At 41.3% G+C, this 19547-nt stretch overlaps 1 protein-coding gene across 6 annotated transcripts in view; it reads right to left on the bottom strand.

Annotated features, from left to right (window-relative positions):
- Positions 1-19547, bottom strand: part of LOC140481305 (protocadherin Fat 4-like) — a 158476-nt gene that overhangs the window by 137912 nt on the left and 1017 nt on the right. For all 6 annotated transcript variants that reach the window (XM_072577269.1, XM_072577270.1, XM_072577271.1 and 3 more), the window contains exon 2: positions 6095-6326. In XM_072577269.1, coding sequence (XP_072433370.1) covers positions 6095-6326 — 232 coding nt within the window. The remainder of the gene's footprint in view (positions 1-6094; positions 6327-19547) is intronic.

Here is a 19547-nt window from a genome sequence, read left to right as displayed (position 1 = left end):
AGTGAAGAAGGTATTTGGTATGCTTTCCTTTATTGGTCAAAGTACTGAATACAAGAGTTGGGAGGTCATGTTGCAGCTGTACAGGACATTGGTTAGGCCACTGTTGGAACATTGCATGCAATTCTGGTCTCCTTCCTATCAAAAGGATGTTGAGATACTTGAAAGGGTTCAGAAAAGATTTACAAGGATGTTGCCAGGGTTAGAGGATTTGAACTGTAGGGAGAAGCTGAACAGGCTGGGGCTGTTTTCCCTGGAACGTCGGAGGCTGAGGGGTGACCTTATAGAGGTTTGAAATCCTGATGGGCTTGGATAAGGTAAATAGACAAAGTATTTTCCATGGAGTGGGGGAGTCCAGAACTAGAAGGCACAAGGTGAGAGGGCAACATTTTCACACAGAGGGTGGTGCGTGTATGGAATGAACTGCCAGAGGAAGTGGTGGAGGCAATGGTACAATTGCAACATTTAAGAGGCAATTGGATGGGTATATGAATAGGAAGTGTTGGGAGGGATATGGGCCAGGTGCTGGCAGGTGGGAGTAGATTGGGTTGGGCTATCTGGTCGGCATGATCGGGTTGGACTGAAGGGTCTTGTTTCTGTGCTGTACATCTCTATGACTCTGTGACATGCACACTCAGCAATATGACAAAGGCTGCTGCGCATATATAATCAATCCCTTGTTGGAATCTTGTAAAAAGCGTCCGCAGAATATGCCTCAATCTGAAGGTAATTCAGCAGTGTTCCACAATGTCCATTAATCAACTCCATTATTCAAATCTGACTAATTGCTTTTGACGCATGGCATTCTTTAGCCATGTGGATGGGAACTACTGCATTCATAGAAAAATCTAAAACAAGAACAGGAGTAGGTCCAGTCAGCTCTCCAAGCTTGCTACATTCTTCAATATGACTATGACTGATTATCTAACTCAGTACCCTGTTCCCACTCTTGTCCCATATCCTTTGACCACTTTAACCCTAAGAACTACATGAATCTTCTTCTTGAAAACATTCATGCTTTGGACTCAACCACTTTGTGTGGCAGAGAATTCCTCAGGCTCACCATTGTCTGGCTGCTCAGATTTATCCTCATCCTAGTCCAAAATACCCCATATCCTTAAACTATGGCCTGCTTCTAGCCTCCCCAATAATCGGGAACATTCTTCATGCATTTAACCTGTCATGTCCTTTCAAAATTCAAAATGTTTCTATAAGATCCCCACTCCCTCCTCATTCTTCTAAACTCCAGTGAATGTATTCCTTGAAGCTTTTTGATTTTCTTTGCCTCTGGTTGACCTTAACACCTTCAATCCCATTAGACAAGATATATAAATCAATTTGAAGTTAATGTCATTAGCTGCTGGGTATCCATTTCAAATATTCCAGGAAAACACCATTCTTCGCAGTGTTTAAGAAACATCTGGATGAACACTCAAATGCCAGGGCATAGTAGGCCATGAACCAACTCCAGGTAAATGAGATTAATGTAGCGTGGTGTTTGTTGGTCAGTATCAAGGTAGCCAGCCAAAGAGCCTGTTTCTGTGCTATATGACTCAACGCCAGCAGATTAACTTTCCAGGTTTTAGACAATTCAGGCATGATGGATGTTGAAGGGAGTTGCATTTCTGATGAAGGAGAATATCACAACTACACTTAGAGAGGACTCCTTGGAGCGCTTATCCAGTGAGGCCATTTGGGTAGAACTCAGGAATAAAGAAGGTGCAATCACAGTGATGGGATTCTAGTATTGGTCGCCCAAGAGCCAGCAGGAGATGGAGGAACAGCTATGTTGACAGATCATGGAAAAATATAAAAACAACAGGTTTGTTGTAGTGGGTGATTTTAACTTCCCCAACATTGACTCCCTTAGTGCTTAGCTAAGGCAGCATTAGTTAGATGCATGTAGGAGGGTTTCTTGAAAGAATATGAAGATAGTCTAACTAGAGTCATACTAGACCTTTTGTTTGGGAATGAATCTGGCCAGCTGATTGAAGTTTCAGTGGGGGAGTATTTTGGGAACAGTGACCATAATCCTGCATGTTTTAAATTAGTTATTGATAAGGAGAAGATTGGTCCGGGGGTGAAAGTGTTAGAATGGGGGAAGACTAATTACAACAGTATCATTGATTGATTTATTGTTGATACATGTACCAAGACACAGTGAAAAGTATTGTTTTGCATGCTACACAGAGCAGATCATACCATACAAAGTGAATCAGGGTGGCATAACAGAGTGCAGAATACAGTGTTACAGTTGCAGATTAGGTGCAGAGAGAGAGAGATCAGAATCAACATTTGAGAGGACTGTTCAAAAGTCTGATAACAGCAGGGAACAAGTTTGAACGTGTATTCAAAATTTTATATTTTCTGGCTGACAGAAGAGGGTGAAAGAGAGTATAACCAGGGTGAGAGGGGCCTTTGTTTTTGTCGTCTTTTCTGAGGAAGCAGGAAATAGAGTTGGAGGCAAGGATTGGAGAAATTAGATTGGCTGCAGCTAGTTGAGGGTAAATCCATATCTGACATTAGGGTATCTTTTAAAGGACAGTTGATCAGAGCTCAGGACTAGCATGTCCCTGGGAGGATAAAAGATGAAGATGGAAGATTCAAGGATCCTGGATGACAAGCGATATTGAAAATTTCGTCAAAAAGAAAAAGGAAGCTTATGTAAGGTTAGGAAACTGAAATCAGACAAAGCCCTTGAGGAATATAATGGAAGTAGAAACAAACTTAAATAAGGAATTAGGTGGGCTAAAAGAGGATGTGGCAAGTAAGATTAAGGAGAATCTCAAGACATCTTAAATGTATGCTAGAAGCAAGATGATAGACAAAGAAAAGGTAGGTCCACTCAAGAGCAAAGGAGGGAATTTATGCATGGAGCTGGAGAAAGTGGGTGAGGTCTTTAGTGAGTACTTCGCATTAGTATTCACAAAAAGAAAAGAACATGGATGATGATAAGGTTAAACAGGGTTATGTTGATATTCAAGGGAATGTAGGTATTAAAAAGGAGGAGGTGTTAGATGTCTTGAAAAACATTAAGACAAGTGAAATCCCCATGGTTTGATGGGATATATTCCAGGGCACTGAGGGAGGCAAGGGAGAACATTGCTGCGAGGTAGACAGAGACCTTTATATCCTCTTTAACCACAGACAAGGTCCCAAAAGACTAGAGAATAGCCAATGCTTTTCCCTTATTTAAGAAGGGCAACGGGGATAATCCAGGAAACCATAGGCCGGTGTGCCTTACTGCAGTGGTAAGGAAAACTAGAGAAGGTATTTAGGGACAGGATTTACTCACAATTGGTAAAGAATGGGCTTATTACAAATAGTCAGCATGGCTTTGTTAAGGGAGGTTTTGTCTCACAAATTTGATTGGGTTTTTGGAGGAAGTGACAAAAGTGATTGTACAGGGTAGGGATTTTGTCTACATGCACTTTATTAAAGCACTTGACAAGGTCCAGCATGGTAGGCGTGTCCAGAAGATTTTCACATGGGATCCATCGGGCATTGGTAAGTTGGATACAAAATTGGTTAGGTCATAGAAGACAGAAAGTAATTGTGAAAGAGTGATTTTTTTGCCTGGATGTTTGTGACCACAAGAATCAGTGCTGGGACCTCTGTTGTTTGTAATATATACACACACAAATGATTTGGATATAATTGTAGGTGGCCTCATTAGTAAGTTTGCAGACAACATGAACATTGGTAGAATTGTGGATGGTGAGGAAGACTGTCAAAGAATACAGCAGGATATAGATCAGTTGGAAAGTTGGGCAAAGAAATGGCAGATGAAGTTTTAATCCAGACAAGTGTGAGATGATGCATTTTGGGGGGTCAAATGCAAGAGCTAGGTACAGAGGAACCTCGATTGTCCAGCATTTGATAATCCAAATTTTGTATTATCCGGACAAGATCGCAAGGTCCCAATGCTTGGCTAAACTGTGTTATCCACCATTCGATATCCAAACATTCGATTATCTGAACAGAATACTTCCTGCCCATGTCATTCAGATAAGCGAGTTTCCCCTGTATATAGTAAGTGGCAGGACCCTTGATATACAGGAACATTGATATACAGTGGTATCTTGGGGCGCAAGACCATAGCTCCCTGAAGATAGCCACATAAACGGATAAGTAGTAAAGAAGGTATGAAGCATGTTTACCTTCATTGGTCGGGGCATTGATATAAAAGTTGGCAAGTCATATCGCAGCTGTATAAAACTTTAATTAAGTCAAGTTTGTAGCGCATGCATCCCTCACACTACATGAAGGATGCGAAGGCATTTGAGAGGTTATCAGGATATTGCCTGAATTGGAGGAGTGTTAGCTGTCGGAAGAGGTTGGACAAACTTGGATTGTTTTCACTAGAGTATTGGAGGCTGAAGGGGTGACCTGATAGAACTATATAAAATAATGAGACGCATGGATAAAGTAGATAGAGTCTTTTTCCCAGGGTGGAAATGTTGAATACAAGGGAGCCATAGGATTAAGGTGAGAGGGGAAAAGTTTAAAGGAGCTGAGTGAGGCAGGTTATATAGAGGGTGGCAGGTGCCTGGAACATGCTGCCAGGGGTGGTGGTAGAGACAAAAAAAACTGCAGGTGCTGGAATCCAATGTGGAGAATCAGGAGGCTGGAAGAACACAGCACGCCAGGCATTATCAGGAGGTGGAGAAGGGTTACACTAGAAACGTTGACTTCTCCACCTCCTGGCTTGCTGTGTTCTTCCAACCTCCTGTTTGTCTACCAGGGAGGTGGTAAAAGCAGAGACGATGGCAATGTTTAAGAGACACTTAGACAGACACATAAATAGGCAGAGGATGGAGGGATATGGATCATGTGCAGGTAGCTGGGATTAGTTTAGAATGGTTTTGTGATCTGCACAGATATGATGGGCGAAAGGGTCTGTTCCTGTGCAGCACTGCTCTACATTCTTCGTTCTCATGTTTAGTCTTATTTGAAGCTAGCTAATGTTAAACTTTGCACCTTTAACAAGTGCTCCTCGCTTTTATATGGAATTTATTTCATAACATTATGAATAAACAGAATGGGTCCTTTTGTGATTAGTTGTTCTATAATGAAACTAATAAGCTCATTTTTTTAAATGAATTAAAAGTCCAAAATCCTGGAGTAATGTTCCTCATTCTTCTCACATCTCTTTACCAATGCATTGATATCATTCATTCAATGTTTCAAATACTGTATATATTTGGGTAAATGTCAATCTCATGTAGAAATTGACCCCCTATTTTTGGCAAAAAAATCTGGAGTTTTCCACATGTCTTGTGTAAAAGTCAAGTCTAGCCCTTCACAGATAGCAGATCGACATTTGTGAGTCAAGGTATTATCTGGTGCATAAATGTTACAATGAGGAAATGACATTTCTCATGCTATTATATGTTTTGGTACTTCAACTTCAATTTTTGTTTGTATTAATAAAAGCTTACTAATTCCTTTTTGTTTCTATTCCCTTACTCTGTAATTACTGTAGCTCATTGTGTCTTTTTTCTTTATTTGTTTAGAGATCAGTTGGGCCTCTGCTAATGATTTGGTATTTTGGACTGCGGCATGAATTTCAGTCCCTCAAAAATAATATCCATGTAATAGTCGACTCCATAAATTTAACCTGAAAAAACAGTCTAAAAAATTTTACTCTTACACAAGTGTATACGGTATGATTTCACTATCATAATTCGCAGTATTTTACAGTGTTTTCAGTGTTTTACAGATAATACAGTTTATTTCTTGTGCATATAAACTGCACTTTAGTCTACATCCAGTAGGGAGACAGTATAGACAAGCCCACAAGTCTTTAATAGTAGTTCGCTCCAGATCATAGAACAATGAAAGTTCACCACAAGGCCCTAAATCCAGGTCAATACTAAATACAGCTCAAAGACAAAGGTAATGGGAGAGTGAATCAACAATGGAAAAGTCAAATCCTCAAGTAGTTGTTACTACCTGGGTATGGCTTCACTTTTATTAAAACAAATCTATTTCATGGACTGAGAAAGCAAGTTATTCCAAGGCAATTCTGCTGAGATTTTTCATTTACATGCCCTGTGAAAGTTAACACACTATCACATGGAGTTAATCATATTACCTGGCATTACATTTTCTGGGATGTCAAAGCTGTAAACACTCCTTGAAGAAATCAGCCTGTTGTCATGGATATTCCTGAGATTATTGCATGTGGTCGTTTGTGAAGATTCAACGTGGTTTGTAGAAGAATAAGGTTCATGGTTTCGATTTATGGTTCCCAAATCTTCCCCACTGGCAAAATTGGTGAAGATGCCATCTGCTGTATCACACACTGTTACACTTAGATTCAAATTCTGGTGAAAATATAAAATTTGATGTATTTTTGAATTAGAGACTTTTTTCTTGAAAGTAACAGTAATTTATCATCTGTATTGGTTCACATTGTACAATAATTATTTTTTTCCCACTGTTTAGCTACAATTTTATTTTTTCTTCTTCCCCTTAAGTCGTGATGGCAATATTTTTCACGTCATCCCCCGGGAGTGAAAGCAAAGAACTGTGGGGATGAGGTCTAGTATGTTACACCATTTACATCGCACACGAGTTTCCTCTTGACTCCTCAGGGGAATGAGAACTCCCAAATCAGGATTAGCAGGTCTTTTGTTTCAAAGATGTAGGAGAGATCTAATGAGCCCTCCGAGCTCATTTGGAGTTTGAGAAAGTGGAAGACTCTCGTTTAGTGCAGCACCCAAGGGGAATGAGCTGCCTTGTTCAAATGGGAGGACGTGAGAAAAATCCGAGTCCCATTTAATAGGAAGATGCTAAAGTTAAATATATTATTTGCCAGATGCTGGCGGAGAATTGGAATTGAGGTCTATCCCCCTGCTGTTTTTGGACAGGGTTTGGAAAACACTGAACAAGAACAGTCACTCTAATTGCTCAAGGCTCCTCAGATCTACAGAATATGTCTTTCTCGAGTTTTTGAAGCTAAGTCCTGTCAGAGAATACCTATGCCAAGAGAAAGCCTTAGTGGATGTAAATAGTTTCCCCCCAGAAGTACAGATGGATTTCACTTTTATCAGACATTTTAGATGTGTATTTTATTGTATTTGTATTTTAGATGTGTTCCATCTGATTAGCACACAGGCACCTCAGTACAAAGGACCTGATGCTTGCTGAGAAACAGCGTCACTAATGCTTGCAGATGTCCAATACCTCATTCAACTAATCTTTTTTTATGCGTGTGCCTAAACAAAACAGTTTGCTCACAGGACGCATCATAACTAAGCCCTCACCTGACATGCTGACAAGCAATTTCCAGAAATAAACAAAGGATGATGATCAGCAGCAGGAATCATGAATGGGAATTTTATCAGGGGTTCTTCTGAGTGTTCCAGTAGAGAGTTAATGGAAACCTTCTTCTTTGTCCATCTAATGTGAGTATCACTGCCCAAGCTAGCACTTGTGACTCACCCTTCAAGTAGCCAGTGTTCAGCTGCCTGCTTGAACTGTTACAGTCTACATGGTCCAGGGACACTCATAGTGGAGGCATTTCTGGACTTTGATCCAATGACTGTGAAGTAACAATGGTATATTTCTATGCCAGGATGGTGTATGATTTAGAGGGGAGTTTGCAGGCAGTGGTGTTCACATGGTCCTGCTACCCTGCCCATTTTTAGTGATATTTTTGCGTCTCTGGTGAGCTTCTTTCCAGTGGCTGATTAATGAGGCAGCTGGAGCTGGTTGGGCCACGGACAGTACCCTGGGAAACTCCTGTAGAGATGACCGGGAGCTGAGGTGACTGACCTCCAAAAACCACAACCATCTTCCTACATGCCAGCCATGACTCCAAAGAACAGAGAGTTTACCCCTGATTCCCATTAATTCCACTTTTGCTTGAGGTCATTCATGCCATTCTCACTCAAATGCAGCCTTAATTTCGAGGGCCGTCACTTTTACCCCATCTCTGGAATTCAGCTCCTCCATCTATGTTTGAACCAAATCTGTAATGAGGTGAGGTGCTGAGTGACTCTGGTGGAACCCAAACTGTGCATTAGTGAAGAGGTTATTTTTAAGCAAGTGTTGCCTGATAGCACTGTTAACGATATCTTCCATCGTTGATGATCAAGAGTAGACTGATGAAGTGGAAATTGCCCTGTTTGGATTTGTCTTGCTTTTATATATAGGATATACTTGGGACAATTTTCACCTTGCTGGGTAAATGTCAGTATTGTAGATCTATTGGAATAGCTTGGCATGGGTATGGCAAAAGTCTTGAACACAAGTCTTCAGTACAATTGTTGGAATATTGTTAGGACCTAGAGCCTTTGAAGTATCCAGTGCCACCAACTGTTTCTTGCTATCACATGATGTGAATCCAATCAGCTGAAGACCAACATCTGGGTCACTGGGGATCGCTGGGGGAGGCTGAGATGGTTCATCCACTAGAGTGCTTCTGGCTAAAGATCGTTGCCAGTACTTCAGCCTTATCTTGATGTGCTGGGCTCTCCCATCATTAAGGATGGCAATATTTGTGAAGACTCCTCCTCCAGTGAGTTGCTTAATCATCTCCCACCATTCACTACTGGATGTGTAGGACTGCAAAGCTTAGAGCTGATCTATTAGTTGTGGGATCTCATACCTCTGTCTATCACGTGCTGCTTACGCTGTTTAGCAGGCAAGTAGTCCTGTTTGGTAGCTTCACCAGGTTGACACCCAATTTTTAGTTATGCCTGATGCTGCTCCAGGCATGCCCTCCTGCACTCTCCATTGAATCAGGGTCGATCCCCTAGCTTGTTGGTGATGGTTGAGTGGGGAATATGCTGGGCCGTGAGGTTACAGATTGTGCTGGAGTATAATCCTGCTGCTGTTGATGGCCACCTCATGATACCCAGTCTTGATTTGCTAGATAGTTTCAAAGTCTACCCAATTTAACATGATGTTAGGACCACATATCACAATGTAAGTAAGGTATTATCAATGTGAGGGCAGGTCTTTGTCTCTGCAAGGATTGTGCTGAGTCACACTTACCAAAACCAAAGCTGGCAGGTTGGTAAGAGTGAGGTCAAGTATGTTTTTTCCTCTTGTTGATTCCCTCAACACCTGCTGCAGACCCAGGATAGCAGCTATGGCCTTTAGGACCCAACCAGCTCAGTCACACTGATCACCTTGGATACATTCTGCACTTATCCACCTTCAGTGCTTTCTCTAAGTCCTGTTCAGCATGGAAGAGGACTGATTCACAAGCTGAAGGTGAATGGAATGAGGTAATCAGTAGGGAGGTTTACTTCATGGGGTTTCATGGGATTTGGAGTTAATGTTGAGCTCTCCTTTGGCAGTTCCCACATTACTGGAGGATAGCAAAGATGATTCTTGATAGGAGTGAGAGATGCAGGGTAGTTGTCATGGGGGACTTCAACTATCCAAATATTGACTGGGATCACTACAGTACGAGTACTATAGATAGGTCAGTTTTTGTCCAGTGTGTGAAGGAGGGCTTCCTGACACAGTATGAAGACAGGCCTACAAGGGGCGAAGCCACTTTAAATTTAGTACTGGGTAACGAGCCTGGCCAGGTGTTAGATTTGGAAGTAGGTGATCACTTTGGAGACAGCGGTCACAATTCTGTCAGGTTTACTTTAGTGATGGAAAGGGATAGGTGTACGCCACCGAGCAGGAGTTACAGCTGGGGCAAGGGAAATTACGATGCAATTAGGAAAGATTTAGCAAGTGTAGAATGGGGAAGGAAACTGCAGGGGATGAGGACATTAAAAATGAGGAGCTTATTCAAGGAAAAGCTCCTGTGTGTCCTAGATAAGTATGTACCTGTCAGGCAGGGAGGAAGATATAGAACGCGTGAGCCGTGGTTTACTAAGGAAGTGGAATCCCTGGTCAAGAAGAAGAAGAAGGCTTATGTTAGGACAAAATGTGAAAACTCAGTTAGGGCACTTGAGGGTTACAAGGAAGTCAGGAAAGACCTAAAAAGAGAGCTCAGAAGAGCCAGGAGGGGACATGAGAAGGTGTTGGTGGATAGGATCAGAGTTAACCCTAAGGCTTTTCATAGGTATGTCAGGAATAAAAGAATGACGAGAGTTAAATTAAGGCCAATCAAGGATAATAGTGGGAAGTTGTGTGTGGAGTCAGAGGAGATAGGGGAAGCACTAAATAAATATTTTTCGACAGTTCACTATAGAAAATGAAAATGTTGGTGAGGAAGATACAAAGATACTTGCATCGAGACTAGAAGAGATTGAGGTTCACAAGGAAGAGGTATTAGAAATACTACAGAGTGTGAAAATAGACAAGTCCCCTGGGCCGGATGGGATCTATCCTAGGATCCTCTGGGAAGCAAGGGAAGAGATTGCCGAGCCTTTGGCATTGATCTTCAAATCATTATTGTCTACAGGAATAGTGCCTGAGGACTGGAGGATAGCAAATGTGGTTCCCTTGTTCAAAAAGGGTAGTAGAGACAACCCTGGTAATTACAGACCAGTGAGTTTCACTTCAGTTGTTGGTAAAGTGTTGGAAAAGGTTATAAGAGATAGGATTTATAACCATCTAGAAAAAAATAATCTGATCAGCATGGTTTTGTGAAGAGTAGGTTGTGCCTAACGAATCTTATTGAGTTTTTTGACAAAGTGACCAAACAGATAGGTGAGAGTAAATCAGTTGAAGTGGTGTATATGGATTTCAGCAAGGCTTTCAATAAGGTTCCCCACAGTAGGCTATTATACAAAATGCGGAGGAATGGGATTGTGGGAGACATAGCAGTTTGGATCAGTAATTGGCTTGCCGAAAGAAAACAGAGGGTTGTAGTTGATGGAACATGTTCATCTTGGTGTCCACTTACTAGCGGCGTACCACAAGGGTCGGTGTTGGGTCCACTGCTGTTCATCATTTTTATAAATGACCTGGATGAGGGCTTAGAAGGGTGGGTTAGTAAATTTGCGGACAACACTAAGGTCGGTGGAGTTGTGGATAGTGACGAAGGATGTAGTAGGTTGCAGAGAGACATAGATAGGATACAGAGCTGGGCTGGGAGGTGGCAAATGGAGTTTAATGTGGACAAGTGTGAGGTGATACACTTTGGCCAGAGTAATCAGAATGCAAAGTACTGGGCTAATGGTAGAATTCTTGGGAGAGCAGATGAACAGAGAGATCTCGGTGTCCATGTACACAGATCCCTGAAAGTTGCCACCCAGATTGACAGGGTTGTTAAGAAGGCATACAGTGTTTTGGCCTTTATTAATAGACGGATTGAGTTCCGGAACCAGGAGGTTATGCTGCAGTTGTACAAAGCTCTGGTACGGCCACACTTGGAATATTGCGTACAGTTCTGGTCACCGCATTATAAGAAGGATGTGGAAGCTTTGGAAAGGGTGCAGAGGAGATTTACTAGGATGTTGCCTGGTATGGAAGGAATGTCTTACGAGTAAAGGCTGAGGGCCTTGAGGCTGTTCTCATTAGAGAGAAGAAGCTTGAGAGGTGATTTAATAGAGACATACAAGATAATCAGAGGGTTAGATAGGGTGGACAGGGAAAGCCTTTTTCCAAGTATGGGGATGGCAAACACGAGGGGACACAACCTTAAAGTGAGGGGAGATAGGTATAAGACAGATGTCAGAGGTAGTTTCTTTACTCAGAGAGTAGTAAGGGTATGGAATGCTTTGCCTGCAATGGTAGTAGATTCACCAACTTTAAGTACATTTAAGTCATCATTGGACAGACAAATGGACCTACAGGGAATAGTGTAGGTGGGATGGGCTTCAGATTAGTATGACAGGGCGGCGCAACATTGAGGGCCGAAGGGCCGGTACTGCGCTGGAATGTTCTATGCTCTATACTGCATACCATATGCCACCACTTCTATTGGAAATGTCTTGTCAGTGGTACAAGTAAAGGTAAAGTTGCCACAGTCCTACCAGACCATAGGCCTGCACTTTCACTAGAGTGAGGTGACTGGTGGTACTTTAACCTGAGGGTCATCATGCCTCAGGCAAGGGGAGAGGTTGAGAAGAAGATTCCTCCATGGTAATCACAGCCAGTGCAGGAATTGAACCAGTGTTGTTGTGTCAGTCTGCATAGCGAATCAGTCATCCAACTGAGCTAATCAAGCCCCTTAATAAGACATACCCAGAGGTATGATAGTAGTATCTAGGACATTTTGTGAAGGTATGATTTCCTGAGGATGACTAATTCAGGCTATTGCTTGCCTAGTCTGTGAAACAACTCTCCCAATCTTCCCCAGATGTTAGGAAAGAGGACTTTGCAGGCTTGAGAGGGCTGTGTTTGCTGTTGTTTTTTTTCCAATGCCTTTGTTAATGCTTGGTGATCCATCTGTGTCTGGAGGTACATATATAGCAGGTCCTTTCACTTTACAGGGATAAGTGAATCATATGGGGTTTTATGACAAATGACAAAGTTTAGTGGTCATCTTGGGCTTACAATTCTAGATTTTCCTTTATGAATTTAAATTCTACTACCTCCCATTGTAGGATTTTAACCCAAGTCCCAGAACATTACCTAAATCTCTGGAGTACTAGTCCAGCAACAATACCACTCGTGCCCCCATGAAAGGGTTATCATCTCTATTGGAAATTTCCATTTTTTAATGTAAAACATAAGGCAGATTACTGGTAGGTTACATTTTGTCTGCAGTCACCCAGTATACCTCATAGATATTAAAATATAGAAACTTTATGATTTTCATTGTGAGGAATCCTTATCCATCACAGAATCTGGTGTGTAATATGCCCAAAGCCAGAGGATAATTGTTAATCGCATAGTGTACTGACCCACTCACAGCTTATAACAGAGCTTTTCAGTTTACAGAGGGCTAAGCTGTGTTAATGTTAACAGTTTACTCACCTTGAGCACAAAACAAAAGTATTGAGAAGAATTCCTAAACCAGAAAAAAACAGATTATCCAACATAAAGCAGAAAAACTACTATTTACATCAACTATCGAATAGTTTATAACATCTTTACATCAAAGACACAATGTGACACTTTGGTTAATGAAATAAACAGTTCAGCCTTTGTCACACAAGCATTGGAAAAGGAAATTTTTCACTTGTTCCTAAGAATACTCAGTCAGGCCTGATTTAATGATGATGATCTGTGGGAGTAGGTCACATGTACCAGAAACATCCTTTTGCATCTGGCAAAAAAAGGTGAAATATTGAAATTACAAAGTATTGTAATGAACGATATTTCAATTTTCACTTTTAGAAACTGGATAAACCCCTTTTCAGACTAAATGTTATATCATTCCATACAAATCGGTACTACAGTAAAGTCAGCATTTGTTTTTGTACATGGTCACTTATTTTGTGCTGGCCGTCTGTGTATATCAGATGTTTCTGGGATTTGTGTCGTTGATATTTGGGAGGTGATTACTTCAAGGTTTCTTCCGTAATCCATGTAGGGTATCACGAATGCAGATCAGTGTGTTAGCGATTGAGTGTAGGCCCTATCTCCAAACATATGTGCACGTGTGAACACAGCTCTCCAATGATACTACAGAATTGTAGAGCTACCCCTTTCATTTCCTAATTATCAGGGCAGCACCCATTGCTACTGGTGATATTTGTGTTTGTTTTGGAAAGCAATTGTTTCTTCACAGTCCAATTTCGACAACAGTCTTACTGACAGATAATATTTCCTTGATAACGATTAAGCTTTTAAGCACAGGATTTCTTTAAGCATTACCAAGACAAACCTAGTTTTGTAAAATAGAGAACATGTAATAATAAAAAGAGCAGGTATAATTTTTACCCGAAGTCCACCATACCCTATGATATCAATCCTAATGGGGATCCTTTTGTGCTAGATCAATCCTGTATTGAAAAGTGGTGCAAACTTTCTGAACCACTAGAAATTCTTTCACAACTTCAGGGAGGCAGCACATGAAAGGAACAACTACTTTTATCGAAGGGCAGCATTCCTAAAGCATATGACCTCCGTGGTGGCATTATCTAGGCTCTAAGTGACTACAGTAAGGTAAAAGTGCCACAGTCGGAGCAGACCATGGGCTCTTCTGTCACGACAGAGATGACTACTGGTGGTTTAACCTGAGGGTCACCTCACCTCAGGCAAGGGGCTAGGCTGAGAAGGTGGGATCTTTGTGGTAGCCTCAGCCAGTATAGGAATTGAAGCATGCTGTTGGCTTTACCCTGCACTGCAAACCAGCCATCCAACCAACTGAGCTAACTGACCCCCACCCCCCCCACCCCCCCACCCCCGTTAGTGACTATGTCACAGTTGATTTAAAGAAGGAAAGATTTTATTTTACAAATTTAATTTAGAAGTAATTAATTAACACATCTTGTCAGAGAATATGGCATAGTTGTAGGGAAATCACAGAGCTAGAAACTTTAAGGCTGGCAGAAGTGGATACAGGGAGTAATTCTTTCAATGGAATGGATAGATTCAGGGTGCAGGGAGCTCTCTGGTGATCAGGTTTTGATGGCTGGGCTGTTTCTAGTAATGGAGGTAGGTCCTTAAAGAGAAACAGGATGCAACTAGGCGTGGTCATGATTGGGAAAGGGAAACAGAAGATATATCAGAATATTAGAGTGACCAGAATTAGAAGTAATCCACAACTGCGGCAAAGGGTATTCAGGCAGCTGGAATGTGACATGGTATAGGATGGGACTTGTGGCCAGAGATGAGGCATGGAGGAGGCTAATGGTTAGACTAGTAGGCCAAGATTGCAGTTGCACAAGTAAAGGTAGAGATTATGAAGAAGGTCAAGTTGGTCATGGTGGCAGTTAGCAAGGGGGTCTGAGTGGGGGTTAGGAGAGGATTCCCAATGTGGCAATGTGGGGGTTGGGGAGGTGAGGTGGTGGAGTTAGCAGAGACAATGAGGCAGCTGGGAATGTGTGGAGGTGGTAGGTGTTTTTTGAAAGGGACTTTGCACAGATCATGGAGGCAGTTGGGAGAGCATTGAGGAATTGAATCTAATCAGCGAATGAACAGGTCACTTCTGGAGCATCATCAAAGTGAGCAGCACAGGCAGGAGGAACAATGTGAACACCTCAGGCTGTGGGCAGGAAGAGGCCCCACCAGGTTTTGGCCTCAGTGAGGAAATGGGGTAGACTGTCAGCAGCAGGGAAATCCCAGGACATTGACAATCTACTCCAATTTAGTCAACTGCTCAGAACTGGTGAACTGCTTATAGATATCCCATTGGAAATCCCTGCCTCCAAGGTTGTTGGCCAGTATGGTGGTTGGGAGGGGACAAGGAGGTGTTTGGGAGGTTAGGCAGGTGGTGGGAATAAACCAACAGCAGCCCTACAGTTTTATTATGGAGCCAGGAGAAGGATAGCTACTCCTCTGGATTCTACTTTCAGATCAGTATTTCATTACGCATTTACTTTGTGGTTGTTGACCTACACTTGTTTACACAAGTCTAAGTCAATTCCTGTCCAGGACTGACAGGTTATTGAATAGTAATTTATACATTGTGTAAAAAATGTTAATCTAAAGAAAAAGACGTAATGGAATTTATTTTTAGATATTTCACAAATAAATGATGGACTAATTACAAGTCTTCTGTTTCAAATTGTTCACACAGAATATCTCAAGGATTTATTTTTATTATTTGCTATCAATTTTGCTCAACACCTTACTAAAAACTAATTCGGAACTACAAGCACAGAATGAAGTCACATGATTGGATGATATTTTATTTCTGCAGACAGCTTTACCTTTGGAAACTCAACATTATGTGTGCAGCCAGAAATATAATTACTGTACAGAGCAAAACAAAAGATCCACCTTTCTACAAGGATATAACCAGAAGCATCAAATTCCACTTTCTCTGACCTCAACACACTCACCAAAGGAGAAAATCAAATTAGATGGTGTAGTCATCCTGACATCAACATATCTGTCAAACAGGAGGTAGTACCTGAAGTAAATTAAATCTAAACCCTCATTGCGCTTTCAATAACTTACTCAAACTTAACATACATTCTTCACATTTGAAAGAGAAAAAGTGCATCAACTGCTCAGTTCTCAAACTTGGCTGATTTTTAAGAAAGTGCAAGTGCGGAAATGATGGTCTTTCAACAGCCATTGGCCTTAGACGTCAATTCTGTTTCTCTCTCCACAGATGCTGCCACACCTGCTCAGTTTCTCCAGCATTTTATGTTTTTGTTTCAGATCTCCAGCATCCACAATATTTTGCTTGTACTCAGAAAAGATATTTAGGATTGAGTTGATTTTGTCCAAAAAAATCCAAATGATGGAGGGGATTCTACCTCTCCCTCTTCATAATTAAAATGGAGGAAATTTGCTTTGTATTTTCCACGTGCCCATCTCTGACTTCAATAAGGTTATGACTGATCTGATTGTACTCTCATATTCACTTTCCTGTATACCCTGATAACCTTTAACTCTGCTTTAATAAGAATTTATCTGACTCTGCCTTAGAGTTAGTCAAGGATTCAACTTCCACCATCTTTCAATAAGAGAGTTTCAAAGACTTACTGACCCTCTGACAGAAAAAGAAATCACCTCATCCCTGTTATAAATGGTGACCCTGGCTTTAAACAGTGACCATAAAGTAAAGATGTGTCCTACAAGAGAAATTATCCTCTCCACATCTACCCTGTCAAGAGCCTTCAGAATTTTATGTATTTCAATCAAATTACCCCTTACACTTCTAAACTCCAGCAGCTGCAAATCTAGCCTGTCCAACACAGAGGACCATCTGCCTTTTCCAGGTAGTGGTCTGATAAACATTCTCTGAACTGCCTCCAATGTGTTTGCATCTTTCCTTAAATAGGTAATAGTCATAGAGTCATAGAGGTGTACAGCACGGAAACAGACCCTTCGGTCCAACTCATCCATGCCGACCAGATATCCCAACCCAATCTAGTCCCACCTGCCAGCATCCGGCCCATATCCCTCCAAACCCTTTCCTATTCATATACCCATCCAGATGCCTTTTAAACGTTGCAATTGTACCAGCCCCCACCACTTCCTCTGGCAACTCATTCCATACACGTACCATCCTCTGCATGAAAAAGTTGCCCCTTAGGTCTCTTTTATATCTTTCCCCTCTCACCCTAAACCTATGCTCTCTACTTCTTGACTCCCCCACCCCAGGGAAAAGACTTTGTCTATCTATCTTATCCAGGCCCCTCATGATTTTATTAAACTTTATAAGGTCACCCCTCAGCCTCCGACGCTCCAGGGAAAACAGACCCAGCCTATTCAGCCAGTCCCTATAGCTTAAATCATCCAACCCTGGCATCATCTTTGTAAATCTTTTCTGAACCCTTTCAAGTTTCACAACATCCTTCCAATAGAGACCAGATTTGCATGCAATATTCCACAAGTGGCCTAACCAATGTCTTGTACAGCTGCAACATGACCTCCCAACTCCTGTACTCAATACTCTGATCAATAAAGGAAAGCATTCCAAATGCCTTCTTCACTATCCTATCTACCTGCGACTCCATTTTCGAGGAGCTGGTCTCTTTGTTCAGTAACATTCCCCGGGACCTTACCATTAAGATTTGCTTTCACAAAATGCAGCACCTACATTTATCTAAATTAAACTCCAAATGTGACCAATGTTATGTACATACACCAGACATAGTCAAACCAGTGTCCTGTTTAATAGAAGCATAACCTCCCCACTATTGTATTCGTTTCCCCTCACATCAATGGAAATATTCCTTTGTAATTGCTTGCTGGATATGAATACTAACATATTGTGATGCATGCAGGTGGACACCTGGATCTCTCCACATCTCAGAACCCTAATTTCTCACCATTTAGATACTTTTATTTTAATTTTTACTGCCAAAATGGAAAATTTCACATTTTACCACGATACTCAAGTTGCTGCTCATCTTTGCTCACTCATTTCATAAAGTGGAAAGTTGCCAATGAATGATATTCAACTGAACTTAAATTCCTCAGCTATTATGATGGATTTTAATTTCACATCTCTGAATAATTGGTTCAAGTTTCTGAATTACTCGTTCAGTAATGTGTGCTAACTTGACCCCCATCGTTATGCTGTTTGAACTGAGGCTTCAGCAGGACAACAATCGGTGGAAAAGAAGAAGGGGAGACCTAAAGTAAGTGCACAAGTTACTTTCAAGGTTCAGTGGAAGGGAAATCTGCAACTGGGGTCACTCAAAGCAAGTCATCATGTCCAGTCTCCCTTCTCTCCTACAAAATCCTCCCAAAGACCATCCTCATCATTAAGCTGCAAGGCCAAGGACAACTTGATACTCCCCTGCTTTAGTTGCCCTCTTCTCTCTCTCTCTGCTCAGAGGGGATTTATGTGGGGATCATGAATTAACAAGCCCCAAAACTGAAACTTAAGCCAGCCATTACTTTTTATACTGAGGCAAGCTCACCTCCCACCTACCTCAATCTTCACATTCCAGTTACTCTTCGGGTTGGAACTAATGTGGTCTCCATGCCTTTGAGACAGCATTAGTTCAGTTAAGAATATTAATTCTTCTCTCTGATAATAACTTTGCTTTCATGGGTGCCATTAGCTTCTATTCCTGCAAGCTGTAAAACAACAGAGTCATCCCAGCCACATCCATTATTGCCTCCTCCCAGTGCCTTCAGACACTGGACAGTGGTTTTGAGCTGATAGGTTGCTTATTGTTTTGCTTGGAATTGTGGCACTATGCCATCCTGCTGCTCGAGGGAAGCTACCTCAGCACAGATTGGGAGAAAATCCGAAACATTTCACACCTGTGTGGCTCAGTCCACATGGGATACTGTATTTGATATGAATCCAATTTGGGAAGCAAACACAACATGAAAAATGGAAGCAACGCAACATAATTATCTGGAATTGGAACACCTGCTAAGTTAAATGCAGGGTCATTTGAAATTAATTAGAAAGGTTATTTTACCAGGTAAAAGTAAATTGTAAATTAGCTCATTTTGCCCATATCAGCATCCCTATAATGGAATTGAACTTTTTCTGGTATGAACCTAAAACACAGATTGCATCAGTTTTAGATCAACAGTAAATAGCTACCTTCAATCAACCAGCTGATTAATATTGTTTTTCTACTGATAAGGATGGCTATTTACTGAATTGGACTAAAAAGGTTATTGTGTTCAAAGTTTATAAATGCCAGAAAATGTTAAAAAGGCAGTGTTTTTCCTAAACATTTAAATCTGAGCTTCTAAGAAATGAGAATTGGTGCAAAGCCATAAACCTATCTGATATTTTTTGATTTCTGTGTTTAAACAACCAGCCAGATCCAGAGTTTCAGTATCAGCAACAGCATCGGAGTGAATCTGCAGCAGTCCATCAAGTTTGCATTCAACCAACTTTATGACCATGTGACATTTGTCACTGATTCGAAGTGGAAAATTACAGTAGAAGAGATAAGAAGTTACTGTTTTGATGCAATAATTAGTCAGCATCATCAGATTTTCATTCAAATCATATAGATAGATTGGCATGTGCCCCATTCACTTTGAGCGGTCCTGATCCTTCTATTTCTAGTTGAACTCTTCAACTTAGCATTGCCACAAGCCATGAGAGAATAGCAGCCCTCAAAGTGTTGTCATGATCAAAT

Source organism: Chiloscyllium punctatum, chromosome 9 (genome assembly GCF_047496795.1).
Source record: "Chiloscyllium punctatum isolate Juve2018m chromosome 9, sChiPun1.3, whole genome shotgun sequence".
In the NCBI taxonomy this organism is placed as follows: domain Eukaryota; kingdom Metazoa; phylum Chordata; class Chondrichthyes; order Orectolobiformes; family Hemiscylliidae; genus Chiloscyllium; species Chiloscyllium punctatum.
Note: the sequence above shows the minus strand (reverse complement) of the source record. Positions and strands in the feature narration are given on the sequence as shown.